Source organism: Parasteatoda tepidariorum, chromosome 11 (assembly GCF_982258835.1).
Source record: "Parasteatoda tepidariorum strain Cologne lab strain chromosome 11, Ptep-v5.0, whole genome shotgun sequence".
Lineage (NCBI taxonomy): Eukaryota > Metazoa > Arthropoda > Arachnida > Araneae > Theridiidae > Parasteatoda > Parasteatoda tepidariorum.
Window position 1 is genome coordinate 62,283,790 of NC_141765.1, and position 13,260 is coordinate 62,297,049.

Here is a 13,260-nt window from a genome sequence, read left to right on the forward strand (position 1 = left end):
TTACAGTTTTCAATGTAAAGTTTTACTAGAGATGGAACAAAAAATGTGTAGCAGAAAAACAATTTGTTTGACACTGAATAGATTTAGTTCTGTATTTTCCAGGAAGGATCTTTTCTCTATAAATTTTTGTTTCGGCCTTGGCCATTCATGCAACAAGGAATGAGAAGGGGGGTTGAATGAGATTTCTCTCAAAGAGTGAATGTAAGACAAAAACAGGGGGAGGGTGGACTTGGAGAATGACTACTCAAATTCTGGTCTCTTTTCAGTCTTTCATTCATTCTTTTCTATTTAGTGTGTCTTCTAAGCTTTATAAAAACAGGCAGAATTTTTTTTTTTATAAAACATTAACTTTGGAATTTAGGCAAACAATTAAAAAAATGTCTTACTTCAATTTATTTTTTAACAAAGATAAAAAAAATTGTAGAATAATGATTTTTTAAAATTATGTTTTGATGTGCCATTCATTGGTCTTTTCAGCTGCTTTTTTTCCCACTAAAAATAAATTTTTTTATACACTTTAAAAAATGAACTATTAAAAATATTATTATTTGTACAAATATGGCAGAATAAGAGGAATTAATTTTCAAATAAAAAACTGTCTGTTTAATTAAGTGCTAAATACGAGTCCTAGATATGTACCTATGAACCTGTGTGTCGGATATACTCTTTATGTAATGTAAATTTGTTTATATAAATTTCAACATTTTATGTAGAAAATACTCCTATTTAGTCTTAAAATCTAATTCTAATTATAATTTCTTGTCCAAAATTTGGTAAATTTTTTGAGAAACAAGGGCTATTTAGAAACAAGATGAAAAGGTTGATTTCCAAGAAAATTAAGATTAGATGATTACCAAGGTCCTTATAAATTTTATGTTAACAACAAGAAACGTATATTCATTTTTAAAATATTTTATATATTTTGACATTTGATATATATATGAGATAGTTATTAAAAGATTTTTTGGAAAACTAAAGACTTTTTTTCTACAAATATTTGCTAATAGAGGGCTTCACAACTTCTGCTAGAAAAGCAAACTTGTATAGTTTTTTTCACAAACATTCAACAGCTCTGCTCAATGAATTTATTTTAACACCAGTTAAATTAATACTGAAATTTTTATTTGACCACAAAGTGGACGCAGTGAAATAAAGCAGAATCTACAGAATTCTGATATTTTAACCAAAATAGTTAAGAAAATAAAAAACTGTAGACAAAAATTCAAAGTTTTCTTAAGTTAACAGTTTAAAGATAAATTAAGATGAACTACTAAAAGAAAACAAAATTTTTTTAAAATCTAAATTATTAAAACTTCTATGACAAAAAAACGTGCTTAAAAGCAGCAGAAATTTCACGAAAAGGATAAATGTAGCTGTCGAGAAACTGCGACGAACAGTCTAACTTTAAAATTTTAACTGTAACTGTGGCGTGGCGGAAGTTTTGTAAACAGAAGGGGAATGATCAGAGAGAAGAGGTTGATATGTTATGCTCATTTCAAAAAAGCTTAATGTTTCGTTTTCAATTATGTTTCTTGTTACGTTTTGTGTTAAATATTAAATGTTTTAAAAAGAAATAGTTAATTCCTTTAATGGCAGAACTTGTTACTTTTTATTATTGACATCTTTTTATTTTTACAAGAGTAGCGATCCTTTTTAAAGCGAAAGAAAAGCTTTCCATCTTCTCACCCGGAAAATCGAAGAACAACAGAAATTGCAGGTAAGGTAATTTTGCCTTTACCTTTAATTAAGAATTATTATTGAATTTATTTTGAGTTGATTGAAAAATAATTTATTACAGTAGCAATAAAGGATAAATGTAGCAATAAAGGAAATAAAAATACGACCATCGAAGCCGACGTCTTCAGGGGGTACCGGCCCCGGTAGCCATAAAACAAAACCTTTTCCATTGAGGGGGAGGCAAATGCCTAAAGTAACACCCTCAGTACCCCGAAGGTTTTGTATAGAAGTCCAGGAAAAAACATGGAAGACAAAGAACCAATTTAGAAAAGAAACTCAAACAAATTCATCAGAAAATAAAAAATCACTTTAACCAGGTCAAACATCGATTTCATAAGCACACTGAATGAAAAGGAAACACTAAAACTAAAGAAAACAACGCCCTCTATTACATTGCGCAGATTGAGAAAAAAGAATTCAAGAGATATGTAACAAATTACAGTTTTATTAATTTGTTACGTATCTCTTTCTTGAATTCTTTTTTCTCAATCTGCGTAATGTAATAGAGTGCGTTGTTTTCTTTAGTTTTAGTGTTTCCTTTTCAATCAGTGTGCTTGTGAAATCGATGTTTGACCTGGTAAAAGTGAGTTTTGAGTTTTTATTTTCTGATGAATTTGTTTGAGTTTCTTTTCGAAATTGGTTCTTTGTATTTCATGTTTTTTCCTGGACTTCTATACAAAACCTTCGGGGTACTGAGGGTGTTAGTTTAGGCATTTGCCTCCCCCTCAATAGATAAGGTTTTGTTTTATGGCTACCGGGGCCGGTATCCCCTGAAGACGTCGGCTTTGGTGGTCATATTTTTATTTCCTTCATTTCCTTTATTGTTACATTAAGATGAACTACACATAATTATCAGAAAAATGTTACATGTTCCAAAATCATTAAAAATGTAAAAAAAAAAACCATAATAATATCAGTAGAAAAATGTTTACGTACTAATTTTTGATGCAAAAGATATTCCTGAACAGCTAACTCCCAGAAATGGTAACCAATCTGATTTCCACATTGGCCAACTATAAAGGATGAAAATAATTAAAATTATTACTTATTAAACTTATTTGAATGTTTTTTATGGGAGTTTTTTTTTTTTTTTGGCTAATTTTAAGACTTAGATTTAAGACAAAAACTGCAATAATAAAAATTTACCAAAATATTTATATAAAAAATCATAAAATACTATTTAAGACATTGACTTAAATAAAATTGAAAGTTTTATTCTTTCACTGGACACATCTTTTTATTTTGAATATTTTATAGGTACATTTTAATCCTCTTACCTTGTACAAAAATTGATTCTGGCATTTTCTGTTCCACATTACTTCATGAAACAATAAGCTTTAAAAGATCTGAAATGCAAAATTTTAGTTTAAAATATTAGAAAAAAATGCTAATTTGTATATAAAAATTAGGACTCAAATTATTGTCATAAAGATTATATAAATTTCCAATAATTTTAAAGAACAATTTATATAGCTGCTTTAACACTATTATTTTTTTGCTATATTTATTTTATTTTATATTTTTTGTAGCATTTCCCCCAAAATATCTTAGTTCATTTTGTTTTTATATACACACACATTGTATATAAGGGCTCGGGAATTACATTGCCCAACATGACCTGGGTACATAAAAATTCCAGTCATATATTTTAGTATTACATGTCTGACAGAGTATATAAATATATATATAATCAGAAATATTATAAAATACAGATTAAGCACTCTTCAAATTTAGCTGAAAATTCGCAAGAATGGGGTAAATAAAAATTCATTATACTTATTAAGACATGAATATCATTCAATTCAATTATATAGATAAGAATTTATTATATAAAGTAGGTTAACTTTTTTATTCACTTAGTAATGCTTATTTTTATGTATTAAAAAAAGCTTACCTTAATTGCTATGCATAAGAAAATAATTATATAAATGTTTGTAATATTATTTTAAAATAACACATTGAAGGACATGTACTTGTAATAATAGGTAATTTGATAATATTAGGTGCTTTTTGTTGTTGCTCTGTCTAAGCTATATATTTCGAAAAGTTAGGTGTTTCTTTGTTAAAAATAATGCTCTCAATTCATTCCCTCAATATTTATTCTTAAAATAAAAATGTAAAATATATCTTTTTTTTTGTGTGGTTAGATTACTAGGGATACATTCATATGTTTTCATTAATATGCAATTAGTAAAGATGTTTGGACAAGTAAAATTTTAATATAAGCATGTAAATCGAAAATTAACACACCCGGGTGGGCATATAAAAATTTCTGAACCCCGTAGGAAGATAATCTAAACCCTGGTAAGGCAATGATATATATATATATATATATATATATATATATATATATATATATTGAAGGGTTCGTTGATTTAAATCAAGTGATTTTGTTTTTAAATATTGATTTTAACATACAGATTATACAAAATACAAAAATAGCTTAAAATTTTCAGTGAATTTTTACCCATTTATTAGGTCATATGTGCTACACAGTGTAATGTTGACCACATAACAGCAGAGTAAGATTAAAAAAAACAAACAAAAAAACTATCAGTACGCACAATTTAAAAGAACCTGCAAAATCATAACATAATATTCTTTATATATCCTGTAAAATCATTCATAATATTCCTATATTTTTCTCACAGATTCGAGTCATTCTTGAATAATAAAAAGTAAATAAAATATCTTTTAGGAAATTTATCAACAAAATTAGAAAAATAATATTTTTTAATTATCTGCATGAACATAGAATTTGAACGTTACAAGTATGTTTTGCATCATGAGTAAAATACAAAACTTATTCTTCCTTTGCTTTTATCCAAACAATTAATTTTGAGAACTCTTTAAACAAAATGAGTTACTATAAATAACATGAATACCAATTGAGATGAGTGGTTTTTAAAGTGCATGAATTTGAATTATGATATATAATTTTTAAATCATTTGAATACAAATCATAATGTAATCATGTAAACATTAAAATAGGTGCTTGAAATTAAAATTGTGTGAATATGGATAGCAACATTGGAATATACAAACATGTGAATAGAAATCAATGTCAAATTTCTAATATATACATGAATACAAGATATGAATCTACTTAGATTGGTCTCTACTTTAATGTTAATCAATATGACCAACATTTCTCAAAATGGTAGATAAAATTGGAAGTTATGAAACTCTATTAAAAAATAAGTATTTAACCTTAGTAGTATAATCTTTGTGATAAGATTCTAAAGTTAAAATTAAAGGAAGTCAACAAGGAAAAATTGAGTTGTTAATAAAAATGTTAATCTTTGTTAACTTCTTATAACACAAAAAAGTTGCAAAATTTTTATTCACATTAATTTTTGTAGTTTACTTTTTCTTTTAGTTTAGAAGGAATCTGTAGATTAATGCATTGCTGCTAAAATAGATATTACTAATAATTACACACTCATACATATATATATATATACACTGGTGTGCAAAACTTAAGCAACAAGTGGTTTTTCGGCCACAGCTCCCCCACAAAGTATAAGATAGCCATGAAATCGCAGTATAATATGCACATAATTCAGTAAAAAGATTATTTGTATGCAAATTTTAGAAAAAAAAAAACGTCGTAGGTGATGTAAGTGTACTTTAACCATGTGGGTCGGCGCGCGCAGTTCAAAGCTATGATAAAAGGATGAAGAGCACCGTAGTTAAAGACATTCGCTGCAAGTGATTTGTTTCGTGAAACATGTCTTCAAGAAATCATTTAGACGACTTTACTCGAAGAAGAATGATTGGGAAGCTTTAGGAGGGGCGTAGTGTGACCATAGTCGCCGAAGAGTTCGGGATCAACAAAAGAGTTGTTTCTCGTGCTTGGAATGCCTTTAAAACTACTGGTACAGCTGTTCGGAAGGTTGGTGGTGGCTGTCCAAGGAAAACAACACCAAGAGATGACCGTTACATTGTCCTCCAGACGAAAAGAAATCGTTTTCACTCAGCGAGCGCCATATCTCAGCAACTGTGCACAGCCAGAGGACGACAAGTATCAAGATTTACAGTGGCCAGACGCCTCTTCAAAGGTGGCTTATTTGCTAGACGTCCAGAACGTTGCATACCTTTAAAAGTTAGCCATTGACGGCCCCATTTAGAGTGGTGCAGAGAACACGAAACCTGGACACCTCATCAATGGAGTCGCGTCCTCTTCACAGATGAGAGTCGTTTTAGTGCTACAAGTGATTCTCAACGCCAGTTGATCTGGAGAGAGGTTGGAGCTCGATTTCATCCCAATAACATAGCGGAAAGAGATCGTTACGGTGGTTCTGGAGTTGTCGTCTGGGGTGGCATTATGCTGAACGGTTGGACTGAGCTTCAGATCTTCGACCGAGGTTCTGTAACTGGAGACCGCTACTGCAATGAGGTAATCCTACCCCATGTGCGTCTGTTCCGAGGGGCCATTGGACCAGACTTCATTTTTATGGATGACAATGCCCGGTCACACCGTACTGCTAATGTTCAAGAGCTACTGGAAAGTGAAGATATCACACGAATGGATTGGCCAGCTTACTCTCCAGATCTAAATTCCATTGAGCATGGGTGGGATGCATTAGGGAGACGTCTTGTGACACGACAGTATCCTCCTGGTAACACCCATCAGCTGAAAGATGCGTTAAAGGAGGAATGGAGACGCTTACCCCAAGAACTCCTGGATAATCTGGTGCTTAGCATAGAGAGACGATGCCAAGCAACAATTACAGTAAGGGGAGGGCACATCCCATACAAGGGAACATCTGCTAGTTGTACTTACGCTTCTTCAGGCAATCATGTGTAACGCCACTATAGGTCAAATAAAACCTTTTTTTGTTCCATACCCTACTTTAAGCTTTGTATTCATTTCTGCGCCATTATTCTTTTACCATCGTTTAAGTACAAAATAATGCACATCATATTCAAATTTCACGTCAATTGGATGATTTCTTGTAGAGTTATGACAAAAAACGCACTTGTTGCTTAAGTTTTGCACACCAGTGTATATATATCTTGGCCAAAGAATACCTAAGGAGGCCTTTTCATTTCAATTCCAACCTTCAGTAAGGATAGGTTCGAAAAGGGACGAAATATATTGCACCTCCAAAACCCGTTTCACTGTCTCCCCTACATTTTTTGTGGGGGTGCGTGTGTTAAGTAACCCGAAACTAATCACTGTCACAGAAGGGGAATTGCAACCTGTGGGGGTCAACTAGCTTTCAAAAGATATCAGAAGAAACTCACTCTTCATCTTATATTATGCTTTTTCTCTTTCTAAGATAAACTTAAAAAATATTTTTTTTAACTCTAAAACGACTTTATTTATTTTCAAAATAGTTTTATCATTTTATTTAACATGCACTTTTTCTAATTATATCTTGAATTGTTTATTATTTTGATTTGATTCTTAACAAATAAACACCGGGGTTATTTGTTATTTGTCACAAACAAATTGAAACATCAAAATTGAAAATTATTCGATTTAATTATCACAAAATTTTAAATTATATTAAGACAGATCTAAATTCCGATTATATCACTTAACTTATTCAAATAATTTAGCTCGGATACATTTAAAACTTCACCCACAAACTCATATTCATCATTTTTACTTACATTATTTCTACTCAGTTATAGTTACTTTAAAAACTTATCGCCAAAGATATTATTTAACAATAATACAAAAGAAATTCCTTATTGATCTAAAGCAGTTATTTAGTATAAATTTATTAAACTGCACATTTTGAAAGCGCAGTTTTATATGAAGTTTATTTTAAAGGAATAAAGGAAAACATAACTTATTAAAAAGCGAAAATATTTTATTTATCAGCTTTTGCTTGTTAAAAGGTATTTATATTTTATCAAATAATTTTTATCAAGTAATATCTTGTGATTACTTTAATAAAGGAACTTCATTTTTAATTTTAGGCCTTTAACTTAAAATTATTATAACCCTAATAACAAAGAATGATGGTAAAAGTGGGTAATGAACGAATTTTATTTGTAAATGTCGTAAATAAAAGGACAAATAAATAACTTACAAAAGTATAACTTATTTCTAAGAAATTCCTTAAAAACTATCTTTGATAAGCTTTATAATTTTCTAAACGTAGAAGTAATATTATAAGAAAATTGATGTAACTCTTTCATTTCAGTTTTGAGGATTCATAAAAAATACCATCATTTCTGTCGTAAAAATAAATTATAACATTTTCGACTAATAAGCTGAAGTGACAGTTTAAATTTATTTTTCTAATAGATCATTTCGATGGATCATTAAAAACAACAAAATAAAACAATTCTATGTTATTTTACATTTTAGTACATAGATTTGTGAGACTGCTCACTGTAATTAATATAAAGATTTATCAAAATAATCGAAATTAATTTATAAAAAAGTACGATAACGAAATTTTTGAAAGAAAAGGCATTTATTGGTTTTCATTAAAACCTACAACATAACAACAGATTGAGACAAGTTTACTTTACAAAATTTTATTAAATACAAAAATACAGAAAATTATGGTTATCTGGGAGATATATTCATATAGATGGCATGCTGGCTAACCCTGGGAAGTTTTCGTGTTTTTCCTCTTTATGTAATGCTAATGACGGTTAGTTTTCTTATATTTTAATTAACTATAATTACACTAATTAAAGTTTGCAGTATAGAAATTTCTACTAAAACTCTTCTCCATGAATGGCAAAAGAGGGTCAGGGAAGAGAAATTAAAATAACACATTGATTACATACTTTGTTCTAGCAAAAAATTATGAATAAAAGTTACATTATACACTTTTAATATGAATTCGAAAAATTTCTCATTATTAAATACATAAGATATTGCATAATTACTACTCTTAATATATATTTTTAGAATATTGCGAAAAAAAGTTTTAAAAAGTGTATTAATTAGGAATTACCGATTAGGGAATCAACTAAGGAATCAGGTCTGAAAACATCAAAACCAGTTTGACTGTCTGAAGTAACAAAGAGTAACTTAACTTTTTAAAGAATTTTAAAATACATGCGTGTATTTTCATATTTTTCTTCATTTGCTGATTAAAATGAAAATTTCATAATACTTTAGTGTTCTTGTGTATTTACATTAAAGCCCTAAAAACAGGGTTAAGTGCTTGTTCATGTTTGGATGATGCGTGGTCTTGTGTACTAGCTATTTTTTTTTTCCTTACCGTGAAAAAACATACTATCCCAGCTATTGGAGTAATTAAAACTATTTACGGAATGAAAAAATTGGAAGCTTTTAAATTTTTTTAATGTGAATGTTTTTTTAAACCTACAAATGAGTGTACGATATATTTAAAAAAAAGAAAAGGAAAACGGCGGTTTTGTGATGCTTTATAGCATATTGGAAGATCTTTACGACATTTATTCGATTTTAATTAATCTCACTTTATTCAGCAGCTAATTTTTTTAATTCTGAAACATCTTTAAAAAACAAGAAACAAAGTTTAAAAAAAGGGGAATAATGTATTTAAAAAATAAATTCCATTCTCAAAATGAATAAAAACAAGAAAATTATTACTACTAAATAAATAAAATGTATATAGAATGAACGAATTATCAGCAAATATAATTTTCATAATAAATTACAAGCTTATAACTAAAGAGAAAGCTATCGGTTTTTAAAGCGTTCCCCATATCAGTTCTTCAGAAGGACAGAGAGAGAGAAAAAGATTTTCAAAAGGGGGCAAGACCTCCCACCGAGAAGATTAGTGAACTTGGGGGTGGAAGTTGCCTTCCTCCCTTACTCAAAGGTAGAAAGTGACTTGTGTTTCAAAGGCAATATTACAAAAAGTAATAAAGATAAAAAAAATTAACCTACATTTTCGTGGATAGGAAAGATTGAAAAAATTATTAGTATTTTTTTTTAATTAATCACTCCGATTCTTGAACAAGAAAAATCGATTCAAAGTATGACAAGCCCGCCATAGACTTTACATGTTAAAAGCAGAATTGAGGAGTCTGCTTGGTGCAACACTTTTCTCCCGGCAACCACGATTCATGACCCTGATTTTCTGCTCTTTTGAGCGCGCCCCGTGTTCTTTGTTCGCCAAGATATATATATATATATATAGTAATTTTACAGGCATACATATTAATGCATTGGTGCTAAAATAGATATTATTACCAATAATTACACACTCACAAATATATAGTAATTTTACAGGCATACACTGCAGCGTTATTGATTTTAATCTTTAAATTTTAGGGGAATGGTATATCTCACAGGGCATGGTATGGGGCAAAACATTTTTTCTCTTTCTTCTCTTGAAAATAATTTTACTTTTTTAAAACAGCACTCTGAGATTTAATTCCCTTTCCACCTAATACTAGCATTTTTTTTCATGCTTAAATATTACTTAAAAGAATGGGGAATGAATGTGAATTATTCCCCAAAGCTTCCCACACCCTTTCATGGGACCACTGTCTCTGGGCTGCTTTTGGCAAGAGAACAATGCTTCCTCCCTTTTTCCATTTGAGAGCCAGGTATGAATAGTTACTGAATATAGGGAGTAGGCATGGGAAAGAAAATAAATTAGAAGGGAATGAATGGAGAAAATCAAGAATGTAAGAGAAGGGTGATGCCAATGATGACATCAAAAGCATGCTTTACCTGCTCTTGCCACAAAATTTGTTTCTTCTACTTGCTATGGTTTTTGTCAGTAAGAAAAAGTTAATCTTTCCTCAGCTGATTGTTAAAAGCATATGAATGTTTGATGAATAAAGGCTGCCGATGAGACTGGTATGATCTTAAATATTGGTAACAATTAAAATGCACAAGAAGAATTTCTAACTTTCAACTGAAGGTCAGTGAAGTAGGGAAATTAAGAATTATGAGGATGGGTAAGAATTTATACATGCTAGATAAAAGAAAGACTGTCTTAGGGACTTAAAAAAAGAGCAGTTTTCTGAAACCTTATTTAAGGAGAGAAAGTAGGGGGAGGAAATGGAAATATATAAACTTGTTTTAAATTATTGGGAAAATGCTTATTCTTTTTTACTTTTCCTCATTGCTCGTATTTTTTGTTATAGAGTTTGTTCATTGTCTTGCTTAGCCTATTTTTTTTTCATTTAATCTTTCGTTACATATATACCTTTTTCTGCTTAAATATTACTATGATTTGAATGCTAGATATTCTAAATATAAAAAACCTAGCAATCCATTAAGAGGAAAAGTTATACAGCTGCATTTACATTGGCTGCCATTAAAAGATCTTAAATCATCCCCACCAAAAATGAAATAAAAAAAAACATAGAAAGTTTGATTGAAAGGGGTAATACCGAAATAAACGAACTTATTTTCTTCTGATATGGAAAATTCAGATTTTAAAGGCTTTTAATTAAACTATACAGTGATACAATATTATTCACCTTATCTGTAGGCAGAGCTTATTTTTGCTTGCAGACGTTATGGTCCGCATAAACTTCCGGAGCAACCGGAACTTATTTCTTTTCTAATGTTTTTACTTAGGCTGATTCAATCATCGTTGATTAATATGAAAAATTCATTTTTAGGAAAAATACATAAAAGTTAAAACAGAAATAAAGGTTCTTTGAAGTGTGTTTGTTTTTAAAGTCTCTAAATAACTCAATATAAAGATCTATATGCAAACATTACCTGGAATTATTACAGAATAAAGCTCTACACTATTTTGTTTTTTAAACACTGACTATATTTATTTCTACTCAGTGATAAAGCCAAGGGCCCATATTGTCCTTCTCTGAAATTTTTATTTAAAAAAATTAAAAAATATATGTAATCTCAAAAAAATATATATGAACTCAAAAAAATTCTTTAAATTTCAAGATTTCAAGCGTAATTTAAAATAAAATTGGTACTTTCCCATAATGCAATGTAAAATTTAGGGTAATATCTAAATAAAGAAGCATGACTTTTAACACTAAATAATTCAGATTCGTGTGTGCTATATTTGACATACAAAAAATAAAGTTACTTTGAACCAGAGGTGGCATTTTGGCGTGGCACACAAATTCAATTTAAATTGAGAAAAAAAAATTTATTTTTAAACAAATTTTTAATATAAAAGACTTAGTTAAAATTAAAACAATACAGAAATCACATTAGTGTTTGCATCCTTGTAAGTTTGCTCCTTATTATTTGTAATTGTAAAATTGTTTCTTTTTTAAAAAAAAAGAAGTAATTACATGTAATTTTCTGTTTATTATTTTCTTGCCTATTTAAATATATAAAAATGATGAGCAAAAAATTGTGATTGGTTAAATGTTAGCCATTGTTTAAATTTCACTAGAAACAATTCAATTTATTCAAGATTTTAAAGGTAACATCTGTGATATTCACTAACTTATAGCTTAATTTGATCTAGAAAAAAAAGTTACTGTACGTATAAAATTCAATGAACAACATTAACACGGTAGCACTTATTGACTTGACATAAAATTTATATTAATAATTGCCATGTTCAAGATTTTTTACACTAAAAGTGGTGCACAAGATGCTCAGTGTTGACCACGCCTGCTTTAAACAATTAAACTTCCTAAAGAAAAAGAAAATAAATGTATTTTAAGAAAATTTAATGAAGTACATATCTTTTGTTTTTGTGTTTGCGGGCGGGAATTGAAGATATTGCTTTTATTTAAACAAGAAAAAAAATATCTCCATTATGAAATTTAATTTTTTGAAGAAAATAAAATTTCTGTAACAAATTGACAATTAAGTCACATTTTGTACTTCTTTTATGTCATAATTTAAAGTTACAAGTTTTAAGCTGTGCATGTTTTTAGAATGCCATGAATAAGTAGTATATCAGCGAGGTGAATATATCTTAACTTAATATTTAGCAGCAAGAGACCAGTGTCTTCTAGAAACTTAATTGCATTTCATATTTTAAACTTTAAAATAACTCTCCAGAAAAAGGATCAGACAACTGAATATTATTATATGACAATTTTTTTTTGCTATCATCATTCAACTTGTGATAATAGGAAAAGCTCATTACGATTTAATAAAACAAATTTTTATTTCCAAACAACAAACGCTGTCAGGATAAGAGAAAACGCCAACAGTCTAATTCAAATCGTAATAATAAGAAGGCTATAGCGATGTAGCAGAAGTTCGCACGGACCGGGGGAAGTTACTTCTGCTGAACCAGCTGTTTGTTTATTTAGAAAACGAGGTGAATATATACAATGAATTCAAAACAAATATTTTTCTTTAGACAAAATTCAATTGCCTTTTTGCTTATTTTTAAAAAAAGATTTTGGATAGCAAATTATGTATAAATTTAAAATTAATTATAAGGAAATATTTATATTTTTTAACAAAGTTAGCGTAAAGTACTTATGGCACCAGGGTAGGATTTTTGCTCGGACCGTGACAAAAAGAGGAGAAAAAAATCAAGCAGAAGGATGTAAAAAATTAAGATGGCTCATATTTGCATTACAAGCCTTTGATCATAGTTTTTTACTTTAAACACATAATATCCATTTTATCAATTTTCGCTAGTGGTAAAA

At 29.2% G+C, this 13,260-nt stretch overlaps 1 protein-coding gene across 2 annotated transcripts in view; it reads right to left on the reverse strand.

Annotated features, from left to right (window-relative positions):
* The window catches only part of LOC107440620 (tubulin epsilon chain), a 50,709-nt gene that overhangs the window by 36,776 nt on the left and 673 nt on the right, over nt 1-13,260 (reverse strand). Inside the window, exons 1-3 of one of the 2 annotated variants that reach the window (XM_087154846.1) lie at nt 10,382-10,405; nt 3,015-3,083; nt 2,674-2,750 (exon numbers count right to left, since the gene is read on the reverse strand). In XM_087154846.1, the coding sequence (XP_087010972.1) occupies nt 2,674-2,750; nt 3,015-3,039 (102 nt within the window). In that variant the 5' untranslated portion in view covers nt 3,040-3,083; nt 10,382-10,405. Of the gene's footprint in view, nt 1-2,673; nt 2,751-3,014; nt 3,084-10,381; nt 10,406-13,260 lie in introns of those variants that run through there. The other variant, XM_087154845.1, reaches the window with a different exon arrangement.